This window comes from Strix aluco, chromosome 26, assembly GCF_031877795.1.
Source record: "Strix aluco isolate bStrAlu1 chromosome 26, bStrAlu1.hap1, whole genome shotgun sequence".
Classification (NCBI taxonomy): Eukaryota; Metazoa; Chordata; class Aves; order Strigiformes; family Strigidae; genus Strix; species Strix aluco.
In genome coordinates, this window is record NC_133956.1 from 3,496,827 (window position 1) to 3,512,349 (window position 15,523).

Consider the following 15,523-nt stretch of genomic DNA (forward strand, 5'->3'; position numbering starts at 1 on the left):
TGCTTCTCAACATCCCTGCAGTTATTAAAAGCATCGTACTCAGAACTGCCACCCAAGGTTTCTCTAATTAGTACATCTGCCTTTCGGGGCAATTTTGGATTGTTCATTTTACAGCTTGACCTCAGGCAGCGAATGGCCAGAATTCGATCTGGGTTCCTGTTAGCCAGGGGAGCTGCCTGGGGTCTTTAGGACACAGGAGATCACAGGGAGAAAGGATCTGATACTGCAGGGATGGGCTCTGTAGAAATGTCAGCCAAATGTCATGCTCAGGTCGAGGGGGAGTCTCCAAATACTCTTGCCTGCACGCTGCCACACAATGTCAGCTTGCACCGCAAGGCTCTGCAAAGGGCAGTTTTTCCTTGTGTGGAAGAAAAGAACAATCCACAGTCCAAAATCTCCCTTGGGAAGGCCCACAATGGCCCCACGCTGCCCTGTTTGGCCCTCGTCTACACTGAAGGTTCAATGCTGGCTCCAGACAGCGGGCTGGGCTCTCCACATATCATCTCATACAGTGGGATTAAGTAACTGGGTGCAAGAAGTTCTTAGGTTGTGTTGTCTTCCCCATCTATGGTCCTTCTGTTCCTTCCAAAGTGTGGCTGAGGTGAAGAAGTAGCCTAATGTAATTAATCCCATCAGCTGCAATGCAAAGGCAGTGCAGACCTTAACCCAGGAGTAAGCCTATCCCTGCCTACCCGCTGAGCACCCTCAAGAGCAGGAACCCCAGTGGAGAGGCAGGTAGGCCAGGCAGGAGCTTCATGTCTCATTTGTCTGACCTTTTATTCAAGAATGGATAAAATACGTTTAAATTCTTATAACAAGGCTTTCTCTGACATCCTTCATCTGAACCTGGTCTTCAGCTTTGCCTCTCCACTGAGCTCTGAATCTGGCTGCTCCTGGGTCTGACTCAGATTAGAGCTTTCTAGTTCATCCTAAAATTATTTCATTCTATGCTGAAAATCAGAGCAGCAGGCACGGATTTCACTGGCAGTGATTAGTCCTAAAGCTACTGTAGGAGCTCACAGGAAAAGGTCTCACTGTCAAGGTTATAAATCCTTCAGGTTCAGATGGAATTGTAGCTTCCTTTTTGTGCCTTTTTAGGCCTCATCTGTACTTGGGTTTTGGCCACAAGTACCAGTTCCGGCTCCAGTAGAGACACAGTTTATGCTGGTGCAGTATAATTTGTTTGATCTTGTTTCAAACTGGGGTAAAAATGCATTGCTATAAGTCACATCTCCACTAGTGGTTTGCGTGGGTGACTAGACACTCAGGGTAGGCAAATTTTTCTAAGACTCGCATAAAATTACTTGCAGTACGGTCATGGCTGCAAATCCCATGAGAGCCCCAGGGGTGGCATCTGTCCAAGTGCTTAGTGCGAGACTGCCCAAACAGGCCTCCAACTGGAACAGGCACAAAGGTTGTGAGAGGCAAAGCTCAGGCACACTGATGTGCAGCGAGCAGCGCTTTGGTCTCCTGCTTTCCATTTCAGTGCCTTAGAGACAAGCTATGGCAACAGATCCTCCCTGAATATCAATGACGAGTGCCGTTGCCGCTCAGAGCCAGCGTCAGAGGTTCGCAGGTAAATGGGGTTTGCCATTCCCAGGAAGGCTAACGCCATCAGTGCCTGGTGCTTGGGTGCCATGTAATGTGTGTGGGGCAAATAGGAAAGTGTCAGCTTAGAAGGGAGACTGATTCTCAGATCTTGAAGTAAAAGATTGATTTATTTAACAAAGCTAAAGCAACAGTTTGTTTTGTAATAGGTATATGCTTCTTGCAGGACACATTTTCTATGAGGAAGGAAAATCCCCAAGCCCCTAAGGGCCAGCAGCCCTTATGTGCTAACTGCCACCCAAGACGTTCTTTGTGCATCTCCTTAAATGTTGCAAAACTACCTGATATTTTTCCACTCCACAGGATAACTGGTACCCTGCAGTGAACTTTCAGTTAATCCCCCACCAACAGTCTGCCCTGAGAAGAGAGTTCCAGCCTACAGAGTCTGACAAAAAGTAAATATATCTACTGTATTTACTGTGCAGGAAGGCTCGTGGATTTATATGTTTGACCTAGATGCTGGGCAATTTAGAAACAAGCTAATAAGTTCTTACAAGGTTTGGTTAGATTTGTTATCTGAGAAGGCAATGCACTGATATGATTTTAATTTAGGTTTCATTTAAGATGGCAAGATTTTTCACCATAGATGTTGGATTATGGCCTGGCCAGGAAAAGTAAGCCATATGAGCAGGTAGAGTGAGTCAGAGTTAAGTGGGCCTTTATTTGGTATCAAATATGATAGACAGGTGCCAGCTAGGAAGCAGAGAGCTTGCCCGCTACCAGAGGGTGCAGTAGATGGGTATCTGTTTCTCTTTCTCTCCTAGACTTCAGAGCCATGGGGAGGATGTTTGGGAGAGACGATGCTGGTGGAGTTTCAGGGCTCCTCCAAGCTGCCGTGTGCCCGCTCCTGTACTGTAGCTCTGATAGGAACGATAAGAGCAGAGCCAAGGTTCCTTGCAGCTTTTGGTCTCTGACAGAGGTGTCAGCAGGAGACGGGCTGTGGTGTGTGGGCTCTGGCACGTGGGTGGAGGAGGACTGTGCAGCTGAGGGGGTAGCTGGAGTGACTCAGAAGGCCCCATGACCCCCTGATAAAGCTTTTGCTCGGTGCTGGCAGTGGGCTGATCACAGCAGTGTGTGCAGCACCCAAGGGGAGCCAGAGAGCCACCGACTCCCTCGTGCTGTCAGACAAAGATGACATCCTGCAGCAACTCCCTTGAGCTGTGCTTGCACCAGAAGATAAAGTCCAAAAGTTCGAGTTTCTCCTTTCTCCAGCCTAGAACTGTAAATTTTACTGGAGGCTTCAGCACTGCCAGCTTTGCTTGGGTTTTGCTGCAGCACCTGACACACCGTGGGCTCCACATGTTTGGCTAAGGGGGCTCTCCTTTCCCTTTGATGGCTGTGTGTTAGCATGACAAAGCTGTGGTCCTCAGGGAGGGAGCAGGGCCAACACTGGGCCTGTTTGCAGGTTTTCAAAGGGAAATCCCTCCCTTCCTGTAGAGTTGAGAACTAGAGCTCCAAGAACCAGGTGCTTCTCCCACATGAGGTTGTTCAGAAGTTGGTGCTGTATTACCTGCGCAGTATCAGCCAGCGAGACGATAGCTCAGTGACTCATGCAGGGCCTTTGGCAGGGGTTTCCAGTTTTCTCAGTAGAAATGAGATTCAGTTCCCACAGTTGATGTACCAAGCCCCTGCCCAGCCTCGCTGCTTCTCCCTTCCCTCGGCGTTTGCCTTTTCATTTGAATGCTTCAGGAGCGGAAGGTGTCTCCAAATCAGGCCTGGGATCTAAGCATGGAATCCCAACTCCAGGGACAATTTTAGAGTCAAATCAAGATTGTGGAGCCAACTTCTTCCTCTTCTCTATAAATAATCAGGTCCAACAGCTGTATTCTCAAGGTATTGTGGGAGAGTCAGCTCCTGCCAGAGTGCTGAGACAGAGAAAGGCAGGATGACTGCTGTTGTGTGCCAATTCTAGCTATCCCAAAACATCCCCTGTACCAGTATCCCATGACTGATTCAGATGAGTAATGACAGGTGTAGAACAGAAGTGAGAAATAATTAAAATTTGCAGAGTGCTTTGATGATTCCAATACTGACCAGCCTTAGCACGAACATTCCATGAGCCATGGTCCTGCCAAACACAGGGCTGGCTTAGAAACCACAAGCCAGGTCCCCGGTAGATGTAGGATTGGCTTTAAAATTGCTTAACTTTGTGGGCTGTGTGAAGGAGTTGTTTTCCTTTCTGTCTCTTCCTTCCTGAGCCTATAGGTATTGTGTTTTGAGGCGTTTTGTAACAATCATGAAGGACAGAGATTTTTATTTTGAGAAAACTTTCACATGATCATGTGATTACAGGAAGTCAGGCTTTGAAAAGACAACTAAATAAACTAATAACAACAGCAAGTATCAGCAGATTTGTAATGAAACCATGAAAGCTGGCAAACCTGAGACGTTACGAGTTCCAGATGTTGCACGCAGATAAGTATCTCTGGCCTGAGCTTTTCTAATTAGCTACAGAAACTAAGTTGTCACGTAAAGATGTCTTTCAAGGCTCCCCGAGCAGATTCATGATAGTCCACCAGGGTGGACTGAGATTCATTCATAATATTTCCTTTTTTATTTGCTACTTAGGATTTGCTGAATGAAATTCCATTTCTGTGCCGTGCTTAGATTCAGATCAGAACTGGCATCTCTGCAACTGCATGAACTGAGCAGACACCGGGATCCAAACACACTTCGTGCTTCAGCTGGAGTCTGAATCTGAGCCCAATCTCTGCTCCTGGGATCTCACCCGCTGGCTGATAAGGGTAATCTATTCTGAGCAGCTTGGGACAACCTCTGCCAGTGACATTTCCATATCTCTGCTCATGTAGGGCTGATTAATGATGAATGGAGTCAACTGAGGTATCTGAGACCAAACTCATCTCTGCTATAGCGTCACTGGCTGACATCAGATAACTTCCTGAAGGGAGGCAGCTTTGATCAGGCTGCAGCAGTGGGGGAAATGGTTGGGAGAGATACCTGATGTTTTGCATCTGGTCCATTTTGAAAACTGTTTTCATGTTTAAAAATAAGTTTCTCTCAGTGAGGAATCACAGCGCTGTGGTAACTGTGGGCCCAGCCCTGAGCCCTTCCTTGCACTGCTGGTGTCATTGACAGCACCTTCTGCTCCCGGTGTCATAATCACTGTGGGGCGGGGAGGGGGGGGAAGAATTCAACTCCTTGTGTTTTTTTGCAAGAGGAAATGTGCTTTTCTGTTTCATGTTTCGAGTTGCACGTGTGAGACAGTTGATGGGAGGGAAGTCCTATGAGTGAGGTATGGCTGAAGAGCTGCAGCGTGTGCTCACTGTTGAGTGCTGGGGTTAGAAGACAAAGTTTCCTTGGAACCAGTCTTAAATTCCTTTTAAAGACAATGCAGTTTTCCTCTGTGAAACCTTCCCCTGACTCCCTCCCTGCACATATTTGTAGCTGAATATCACAGGAAGCCTGGGCAATAAGTTTGCCTGAAATGGAGAACATCCTTGCGACATCTTCAACCAGCTCCCTCCCTCTATAGACTAAACTGGGATGTCCATTCCCCACTGTAGGTTTCTTCTAGCTGGGTTTGGATTGACAGCTGTCAGCTAAATGCACGCACTGAAAGACAGCTCTGGAGTGAGAGCATGGGATGAGCTCAGGTCAGAGCAGAGAAAAAGTGAAGCTTCTTCAAAAAATTGAAGCTGGCTGAGACGGTGGGTCATGTTTGTTTACTTAAACTGAAGGTGGCTGCCCTGAAGACTGTTAGTTGGGTCACTTGTTTGCAACCCAAACTTGTTACTGTGTAAAAACTGGTAGAACTAGATAAAGACAACAGGAATTTTCCTATAGCCCCGTGGGCTACAACAGATAATAACAAACTGGCCTGACTCTATTAAAAAGACATTTAAGCATCAGGTCATGTTGTTTAGTGGTACTGGGATCCAGCAGAGCCAGCTGGCTTCCCAGATACCCTGCAGATAGAGGTATTCACCTAACTGGAAAACAACTGCTCAGAAAGGGTCAGTGAGAGGTTTGCCTCTTGCGCTCACTTCAGAACGCCAGATTCTTTTTTTTCCTTTTCCTCATTATTACTATCACAATAGCGCTACAGAGTGACTTTTGTAGCCTCTGTTGTGCTATGTGTTGTACAAACAGAGTGACAGGGCAGTCCCGTCAGACAAAGACTTGCAGCCCAAGGAAGTTCCAGATCAGCTTTTTGTTCTGTCTTCCCAAGGAAAAGGCTCTGGGAGGCAGAGGGAGACTCACTGGGAAAGTGTCTGGTCTGGATATCAAAGGTTTCTACTTATATGGCACAAGCTGTATTTTTTTCTGGAAAAGCACCTGAGCAAGCCACATCTCCCTTTGGAGAACAGCTCACTTTAACCTGCTTCAGGCTGCTTCCTCTTACTGCATATTAATTGTTGAAGTGTTTTAATAACCTTTGGTCAAAGACAGCTGAAATTCCTGGCACATCACAGGACAACTGGAGAGGATGTTTGACAGCTGTCAGTGGGAAAAGCCATGTATCCTAAAGGGATTAAAGCCCTTGCTTTGAAGTTTCTTACAAGTTATGCAGAAAAGAAGCCAGACTGGGAAAAGGGAGCGTGAAATGACTTCTCCAAGGTCACACTGCAAATCAGTGGTAGAGGGAGAAATAGGAACACCAGGGTGGCATGGTCACAGGGCCGCGCCGCACGGTGGGCAGCTCCTCCAAACTCAGACCCAGCCAGCTCCTGATACGGAGACCCGATGAGTGATGTTGTCCTCAATCATGGAGCTGCTGATCTCTCGCTAACGAAATGCAGCTAATCACAGTTTGCCCCTGGATGTTTAAAGAGGGTTTAACAATCCAAACACAAGTGCAACCCTGTTGCCTTAGAGAGGGTGTAGCTGTGAGCAAAATTTGGCCCTCTCTTTTAAACTTTGCCGTTTGTCTTGACTGCTGCATGCTTTATTTTTAGAGCATCATAAAGGGCTTTTGTTCCAAGGTATATTTAACAGGGGAGTGGAAGGGAAGTGGGAGGGTTTTGTGCATAGAGAATGTATCTCTTGGTCTCTTTCTTCTAACCCACCCCCTCACCAGATACTCTTGGAGGGTGGAGTATAAATGAAAAAAAAAGAGAAAATAATAATTAAAAATACTGAAGTCACAGTCAAAGGGATTGTCTAGGCGTCCAGGCCTGGAGGCCTCTCAGGCGCCATAAAACATACATTATCACAAAAAAGACAAGGTGCCCAAGAGAATGGAAGAGGCAGGGCAAGGGTGGTCCCGTCTGGCAGGAGCTGGCGGGTGTTGGAGGCAGCGCAGTGCCCAGGCTGTCACTGCTTCCCACCAAGACACGTCACACCTAGACTGGTGTGTGCCTGCTGGGATGGTCCTGGTCCTCCTTCGCTGTCAAGAGCGTCAAGCTAACTCAGGAGAGGCTGCGAGGGTCCTGTCAGTGGGAGGATTGGGGATAGGGAGTCAGTCACAGTTTCATCTGGCCTTGAAAAGGTGTCTGAGAGGGCAAACTCAAGCTGGTGTTACCATAAAGAAGACAGACACGTGTACAGGCCCTACAGTACTGACGCAAAGGGGCTGGTTTCTGCTGTGAGCGCTTTTACCGAGGCGCCATAATTCCTGGAGGCTGGGAGAGTGCCTCAGTGCTGCGGGTAGGCGCATAGCTAATTGCATAAGAAATAAGATTGTATGCGAGAACGAGCACGCATCTTCCTACCTGGCAAAGTCTCTCATTCTGCCATTGCAATAAGATTCTCGCAGGAAAAAGACAAGGTCCTGCATCAGTGGCAGCAAAGCTAAAAAGAAACTTAATGCTTAAAAACAGAATTAGTAAAACTAAGAGAGACAGTCACAGCTGTCCTTTTGGAGTCCCAGTGAAGTTGTTCCAAGGGGAATCTGTGTTTCTGTCCTTTCTGCCAGTCCTTCCCAGCTTCCCAGGGAACCTCGTGACTTCCCAGGCAGACTCCAGACACACTGAAGCAGGACAGGGCATGTAGCCTCACCAGTGACTGGCCAGCAGCATCGAGAGCCTGGTAAACCCAGACTGGCCTCGGCAGTCCCCACTTCCACCCGAGCTGTGGCGCGTGAGCCGCAAGTGCAGCAGGGGTGGGCTTAAACCCCCAACAGTAGAAACGAGGCTTTGCCAGCAGCATGCTGGTTACAAAGCCTAGATCCAGGCAGGCAGAAGGGTCTGGTGGCTTCGTTTTTCTCCTGTTCCCTATCATAGAGCAGCAGACAACATCATGCCTGCTGCTCTGCAAAAGGCCAAGTCTGAAAACCTGAACGTTTCCATCCAGAGGTGGATTTGGCCTGGCTGTGGTGGCACCAAGGCCCGCACTAAGACAAAGCCTGTCACTGCTCAGCTTTGCCAGACACATTTCTCCCTCTCTTCTCTTTGACACAAGCTTTTCCCCGCAGAGGTCAGAATCCCGTGCCCTGCCATTCCCCTGCATGGTCTGGCTCAGGTAGTGTTTTTTCCTCCTTCACTTTTATTGCTGGAATCTGGTAAGTCTCACTGAAAGGTTAGAAGAAACTTGGAAATCCCCTAAGGCGATGTTGCTGATCTTTGCTCTACCCAGAGTCCAGGAAATACTCTGCCTGGATCCAGGTGAAGGACAAGTAGCCAGGACTACAACCCTGCTCATCATGAACTGGGCAGGGTTTCCTTAATTTAGAGATATAATCAGAATGTTGATCAACTAATGCCACCACTGCATAAGATTTGTGCTTTCCTTGGCTGGATAGGACATATGTGTTCCTTCCTCCTCTTTTTTTGTCCTCTCACCACTGCATGGTCTCTGCTATGGCATTGACTCTGATCATCAGCCCTCACCCAGCTGACTTTTGGGTATTGCTGTCCTCTGCTGCACAAGGTCTTGGCAGCTGGTGCTCTCCAGTGATCCCCAATGGAGTTTGCATTGCTCCAGACCTTTGGTTTTCATTCCCAGAAACCAGACTTTGCCCAGTCCCTAGATCCCTGGCAGGCCTGGCACAGCGGAGTGGAGGGTGATAGTTGCTGGCTGGGTCAGGCACAGCTCGGCCCAGCCCGTCCTTATCAGCCCGTGCAGATACACCATGGTCATTCTTCATCCTGCGCTCCGAGCTGGCCATGCTCTGAGCCAGAAACCAGAGAGATGTGTTTGAAGGGTGTTGTACCCAAATGAATACGCTCTGTCTTCACATCTGCCTGTGTAGACATGCTTTATCCCTGCCTGAGTGGGCTGGTAAGGCCATTTGTCACCAAGCTGGGAGAGCTGAACTTACTGTTAGGTGAAGGAAGACTCACAAGCTTTCTTGTTCTCACCTGCTGGTGCAGGGCGCTGAGTGGGACAGATTCAGTGAGTGAGACAGTGATGGGGGGTGAGAACGAGTGGTGGAAACCTTTCTTTTTCCCTTTGTTTTAAGGCTTGTACCAACTTGTCTCATAAAATCCTCTCCTGCCTTCCAAATCCAGTCAACATGAGTCACCCGCTGAGCCCATCCTTTGCCTCCTCATTGCAACACGGATGACAGAAACCATCCAACAGGAGTGCTTGAATCCATGATGAGTTTTGTTCTATTGCATAAATCTTTTCCCCGTTTACAGGTGAGTTGCTACAGAGCTGTTGCCTGGGTGGTATTCCTGCAGCCAGTTCCCAAACGGCGTGTGTCTGGGCTTCCCGCTGCCGTCCCGTGTGTGCTGGAGTAACGCTCTTGTCTGCGTACAGAAGGCAGGACAGCATGCATGAACGGTACGGAAAAAGGTTATCCCACAGACCTGTTTCCCTTACATATCCAGTGTAATGCAAAGATTCCCTCAGCCGGTATCTTTGCTGCATGTCTTGGCTTCTAAAGTTAGGGGTTTTAAAGGTATGTTTTTAAGAGAAAAAAAAAAAACAAACCATACTACGGAGGCGTTCTGGAGTGAGAAGCTAAGAGGAGGTGAGAAAAGGAAAGGAAGGGTTAGCCTGTCAGTACAATTACCATTTAGGAATGAGAGGAAACTAAAAGGCTTTTCTTCTTCCCTAATGTGTTCCTATATATATACGTGTATGTATTTTTGTCTGTATATTTATATATAAAGAAACAGCAAAGGACAAATCAACCCCCAGATTCATAAAAATGACAGCTATTTGGCATCGCAGGATATGGAACACGTCCACCAAACTGAAACTAATTATCACGGAGATGAATAACTGATTCCCCTCCTTTACCCTATCTTTTTCCCCGCAGGGCTTTTCCCTCCTTCCCCACCCAGCTCCCTGCCCTCCATCCTCCCGGGGCCGGCAGGCAGAGGGTTACGGGCTGCACCTGTCTGGGTGTACCTGTCCCAGGGCACCTGTGCCGGCAGCCAATCCCCGCCGCCCGCCAACCGACCTGTCAGCAAAATACCTGGGCGCAAAACCTCAACATAAATCAAACACTTCACAGGCAATGTCTGTCTTTAGCAGGTACTAGAAGAGAGAAGGCATCAGAATTTACTGTCTGCGAAGATTTGGAAACGTGGGGAAATGTCTAATGAACTGGAGTAAGTAGAGGTTTTTTTCTATTTACCCACTCCTCTCTGTAAGGGCTGAGTGTTTCTTCCGAGGCTTGTTTAAGTGCTTTGGGTCTGGATGAATTAGACTCCTTGGGTTAAGCTGCCTGCCCAGCTGTTTGCAAGTGGAAGTAAAAGAATGGGATGGGAGCATTTTTCAGACTTTCTGTTCCTCACTAACCTGTTGCTGCTCTTAGGAGGAATCACTTCTTACTGTTATTATTTAAGACTTGTTTAAAATCAGGATTTTTTTTTTTTTTTCTCCCGGACTAGAATTTGACACATAGTGTTTCTGTCTAGAGGCAAGTCTGTTCTGCCTCTATCCAACAAAATCTAACATAGGCTACACTGATTTTGTGGTTTGTTTTTTTTCTTAGAGAATACCTTCCAAAGTATTTACCAATTTTGGATGAGTTTCTAGGGTTTTTTGGGGCTGGGGTTGTTGTGTGATATTCTTTTTCGGGGTTTTTTTGTTGGGTTTTTTTTTGGTTTGTTTTTTTTTTTTTTTAGTAAATGGATTCACATTATGATTCCATCAAGTGATTATTATGATTTATTGTATTCTTTTATTTTTTTTTAAAAACAAGAAAAAGCACTTAACATTTTGTTGATCCTGTATAACTCTTGCTTCTAATCTTGAGTTCTCCAAAATATTTTGGACTTTGGATACTGATGGTATGGATTTGCACAGCATACCGTGCCTTGCATCTCTGGAATTAAAGCAAACAAATGTCATATTGGTATGACACGGTGTAGTAAAGGCTGGAGGAATATTGGACAATGGTAGTGAATGCTGCTGTCAATCCAGTTTAAAAAAGCTATCTAGGTATATAGCCCGGTCTGAAGTACTTGTGTGGAATAAAATTTGCCGATAAATATATGTCCATATGTATACATCTGTGTATAGATATGGTGCTTCGGAAGGTATTTTGGAAGAAAAACATACCTCTATGTGTTTACACACACAGAGCCCGGCAGAGGTGTTGTGACAGCTAATCTCTTAATAATTGAGAACCCTGAAAAGGTGCAGCACTAATTATTATTTTACGTAAATACCGGGGTCTGTATGCTTGGATCGATTAAGAATCAGTGACTTACATTTTCCCTTTCTGAACTTTATAGCTGGTACTTTTGTGAGTTTATAGTCGATGCTTTTTAAACTTAAGTCAGGCCATGCGGTTTACTCTCAAAATGCTACAGAGTGTGTATACACAGTGCACTGCAGAATTAGATTGATGTATTACTAATTATGGACTGGGGCATTATGTTACCTGATGAATTACATGGTTGCTTGACTCTTCTCTTACTAACGGGCTGTTAACCCCTGTGCCTTTCGCATGAGAAAGGGGGAATTGATGGGAGCAGCATCCCCTTTGTGATTCAGATCTCGACTCCAAAGACCGATAAAAATGCAGAGGTTGGTGTCTGCTCTCAGTCTTCAGGACAGGTCTCGGGATGGGGCTCTGTTTGGTTACCTCTGGAGGTAAAAGGCTCTGTGCAACGTTTTCCTATCGATTGAACCTGAGAACACGTTTGCAGATCTCTTTGAAAATGTCACTTTAGTTCACTAGCCCACAGCTGGGGGAAAAAATTTCTCTCGGGAGTGCAGACAGCGGGGTGGAACAACTCCAGCCTGCTGGTGCCTTGTCAGAGGGGCAGGGGTGGGTGCTGCCAGCTCGCCTGGGGAAGGCTTTTAGGAGCACTATGGGCCTGGAGGATCTCACCCGAAAGCTCCCCGGGGCTGACGGGGAGCAGCGATAGGAGATAAGGGAGCTGGGAGCTTCGTGGTACCAAAGGCATAGCTGAAACATTCAGGCAGCTTTTGGGTTTATTGTGAGAGGGAAAAGGTGTCACCAGGGAGGAGGAACCTTGGGAAGAGCTGCTAAAGCCCAACATCTGAGCAATGGGGCTGTTGCAGTAGCTGTTAACCTCTGGTTAATCACCCAGGCCAAAGTCATACTGGGTGTAGCTTTGTAGACATCTGGGGGGAAGGAAAGGGCTCTCAGGAGCAGTGCTTAGAGGATCTGATAAGGGCAGCAGCGCCTGTCTGTGTGTCTGGCACAGCCCTGGTTCTTTATACAACCCCCACCACCAGCTGAGCGCAGGGAGGATGGATCTGAGCTGTGAACATGTGCCCAAATGCAGCTGATTTTAAGGGAGCTGTGGTATCCCCATGGACTGATGCTGTCACCCCAAATGACAGGGAAAATAATCTCATGTCTCCCTTTGCCCCTTTAATTTCACAGAAAGGACTGGGAAGAGACTAGCGTGGCATGAGAGAATGAGATGGTTTGCCTATTATAAAATATTCTAACTGATAATTTCCATAGTCTTCTAAATTGAACTTATGTCTAACTCTGCAATGCGTGGGCTTGAAAGAGTTAACCAGGAGTTACTCCCAGTTGTGGTTTTGTGGTCGAAACCATGATCGCCAGAAGCAAATTTTTGTCATGCATAAGGTGTGTTATTAAAACTTGAGTTATGCTCCTGGTGAATGAAAAGTTAAAGCCCTTTTATAAAGTTCTGGCAGTAAAGCACACAAGGGATAACCATGCTGAAGCAAGGTATGCTTTCAAGGGAGACGTGGGTTTTATTTTTTTTTAAGTTATGTAAAGAGAAAGAGAGATTTGTAAATTAAAGAAACAACAATCAAATAACTGCTATGCAATTCACAACAAAGGAGTAAAAGCCCTCTGAATAAACTCTAGACTCAAAGCAGAGATAAAACAACATTTACATAGTATCTCTGCTTTGATGCTTTGGGTCACATTTTCAACTGATTGGTACATCGGTGTAATTCCAGATAAATTTGTAGAATAAAGACAGTTACACTAATGAGGATTTACTCCTGCTTTGTTCCGTCTGATGTTTAAATTGTTGATCATTGTAAAGTATTCATCTGAAAATGCACTTGCACTTACACTGCACCTGCAGGCGCTTCGGTTCAGCTCATTGGCAGGGAGACTGCCCCGGCTGGGTGCCTCGCATCCCAAAATAGTGTGTGCTCAGGGATGATAAAGGCAACAGCTGAAAAATACAGGAATCAGTGGAATTGATTATGTAGCATATGATTAAATTCTGGCTGGGACTCCATTGCTAATACCCAAGTTTCAAAGGCTTGGAAGATAAGCAATTGTGATGGCTTGGGTTTTGTTATTCCTTCAGGTGTTATGTGTTCTGGCTGGTAGCTGTGATTATGGTAAGGGTGAGGGTAGCTCTCGTCCAAAACCAGTCCTTGTCCCCAGATGTTTGTACCACAAGTGCTCAGAGGAAAAAAGCAGGTGTCATTTACCAAAGGACTTGGTTCCCAGGTGCCAGCCACCTGCTGTGTCAAGTTTTTGTTTCTTTCCATCCTTCTGTCTTTGCTGTTTGAGCTGTGATACTTGCTCTCCGGAAATGTGGTGTTTAATAGGGTCATACCTAGGATGGGATGAATTGTATTTTTTTGGCAAAAACATTGTTTGAAACACATTATGCTATTTTTTTTTTTTTTTATTAAACAGCAAAGCAAAAGGCTTCCCTGACTTGGGAGGACACGTGTTCACAGGATACTCTGAATACATTGGAGTGTACATACAGAGTATATCAGCCACGTGCATTGTAGATCTGGGCAGCTGAGGTCTGGCCAGTCTGAAAGGTCCCTCCAGGATGGGAAGAAAGACGAAACCAAAAGGGCAGAGCCAACCCTGGCTGCCTCTCACCAGGTCTGCAGATAGTCCACAGCGCAGCTGAAGAAGGTACAGCCGCTGCCAGACATGGAGCAAGGCCAGCCTGCTCGGGCAGGGAGCACGCTGCGTGGCGTGAGCCTTGTGTCAAGTGTCCTGCCCTGACACATGCTTCCTGTATCCTCTTGGGCAACGCGGTGAGGATTCACCTCGCCCACCTTCAGCCAGCTTAAACTCAGGTGCCAAGTTTGTTAGCTGACTGAATTTGCAGGCAGTAGGAAGAGATCAGCACATCCCAGCCTAAAATGTGAGGGCTGAACTGTCCTGTTGGCTCTCAGTACACGTAGGACACTGAGACTCAACGCGTAACCCTGAAATGGCAAACTTTCCATGAGGTTAATATTAATCTCTGCTCTTACTACTTTCTTAAATGAGTGCTGAGGTTCACACAGAAATATGTAACATCATTTAGTGTGTTACTGCAGGATCCTGTGATAGGATGTGATGAGGGAAGTATAGAAACTTGAGTAAAACTGGGCTCTGTTCTCAGTCAGGGCCTCTGGGCCCTGTTACAGTACAAATAACCCATAATAATTTATTACTGGATTAAAACCAGATTATTTGAGCAGTGAAAAACAAACTAACTTTGTCACAAAAGATTGCATATTATTTTATTGGTACCATTTTTTTTTAATCCAAGTCTTGTAAAACTGTGATTTTTTTTTTTTTAATTTAAAAGCCACAGCTCTTGGAGTCAGCCAATATATGAGAATTAAAAAATAAAATAACAAGTAGCTAGGTTTTTGGATGTGGAAGCTGGGAGGAAAAAATCCATAGGCACTGAAAACAAAAAAGATAACTGAAAAAGCACCTAGACTCTTGGAGTTATGAAGCTCTTCTCATCATGTGTAATCTTTCTCGTGGTGTTTGAAGGACTGGGAGCTTCAATACAGCGTGTGTGTGTGTTATGTGTTGGTGGAGATGAAGGTTTGTGTTCATGCATACATGTATACATAAGATGTCCTTATCTGTCTACAATGAAAATAAGAAAGTGAGTAGAAGTTTAGACCAAGATTTCAGAAGTGCCAGGTGATAGCAGATGCTCAGTCAGAGGCACTGTTAAGGCTCTGCTTTCTGTGAAACTTAGGACACCTCAAAACTGAAGCATCTGACATCACAAACTGCTTCTGGAAAAAATCAGCCATAATTCCTGAACTACAAACTAATTCTGTGCTGTCATTTGTTATGTTAGGCAGGGAAGGCACTAAAGCAGGAATCATTTGTGAAATGTGATTGTGTGGGTGGATACCTCAAGGATGATGTTATCAGGTAAGACACAATACCAGCTGGTGTCCCCCAAACATCACTCAACACTGAATCCACTCACAGAGCCCTTCAGGCTAGAAAGGCAGGAACCAGTCCAATGCTGGGGAGGTTTATAGGAGAGGTTCAGGTCTGGTACTGTTTTCCCATCTTCACTGAGCAGCCTTGGAGAAGTAATTTTAATGTCAATATCTATGCCTCAGTTTCTTCTCCTGTGATAATAAATAGCTTCAAAAGCAGGGAATTGTGCTGGTGTAAAAATGGAAGAATAATTCTTGGGTTTGTAGGTCCTAAAGAGCCACGAGTAACCCAAGAGACAGGCGAGTTCCCTGCATGTTGCGCAGGTAGTGCCTGCCCCTGGAAGGTTCATCTGGCTCCGTGGCGCTTTGGATTCAAACCGTTCCGACTGGTTTCAGCTCCGCAGGAGAGTTGGGGTGGGGGATTCAGTCAAAGAGC

The 15,523-nt window shown here is 46.2% G+C and overlaps 1 protein-coding gene across 1 annotated transcript in view; it reads left to right on the top strand.

Moving 5' to 3' along the window:
• Positions 1 to 4,281: 4,281 nt before the first annotated feature.
• Positions 4,282 to 15,523, top strand: part of GRHL3 (grainyhead like transcription factor 3) — a 35,098-nt gene continuing 23,856 nt past the window's right edge. Inside the window, exons 1-3 of the mRNA XM_074850723.1 lie at positions 4,282 to 4,352; positions 9,150 to 9,294; positions 9,991 to 10,070. Of these exons, the coding sequence (XP_074706824.1) occupies positions 10,054 to 10,070 (17 nt within the window). The 5' untranslated portion in view covers positions 4,282 to 4,352; positions 9,150 to 9,294; positions 9,991 to 10,053. The remainder of the gene's footprint in view (positions 4,353 to 9,149; positions 9,295 to 9,990; positions 10,071 to 15,523) is intronic.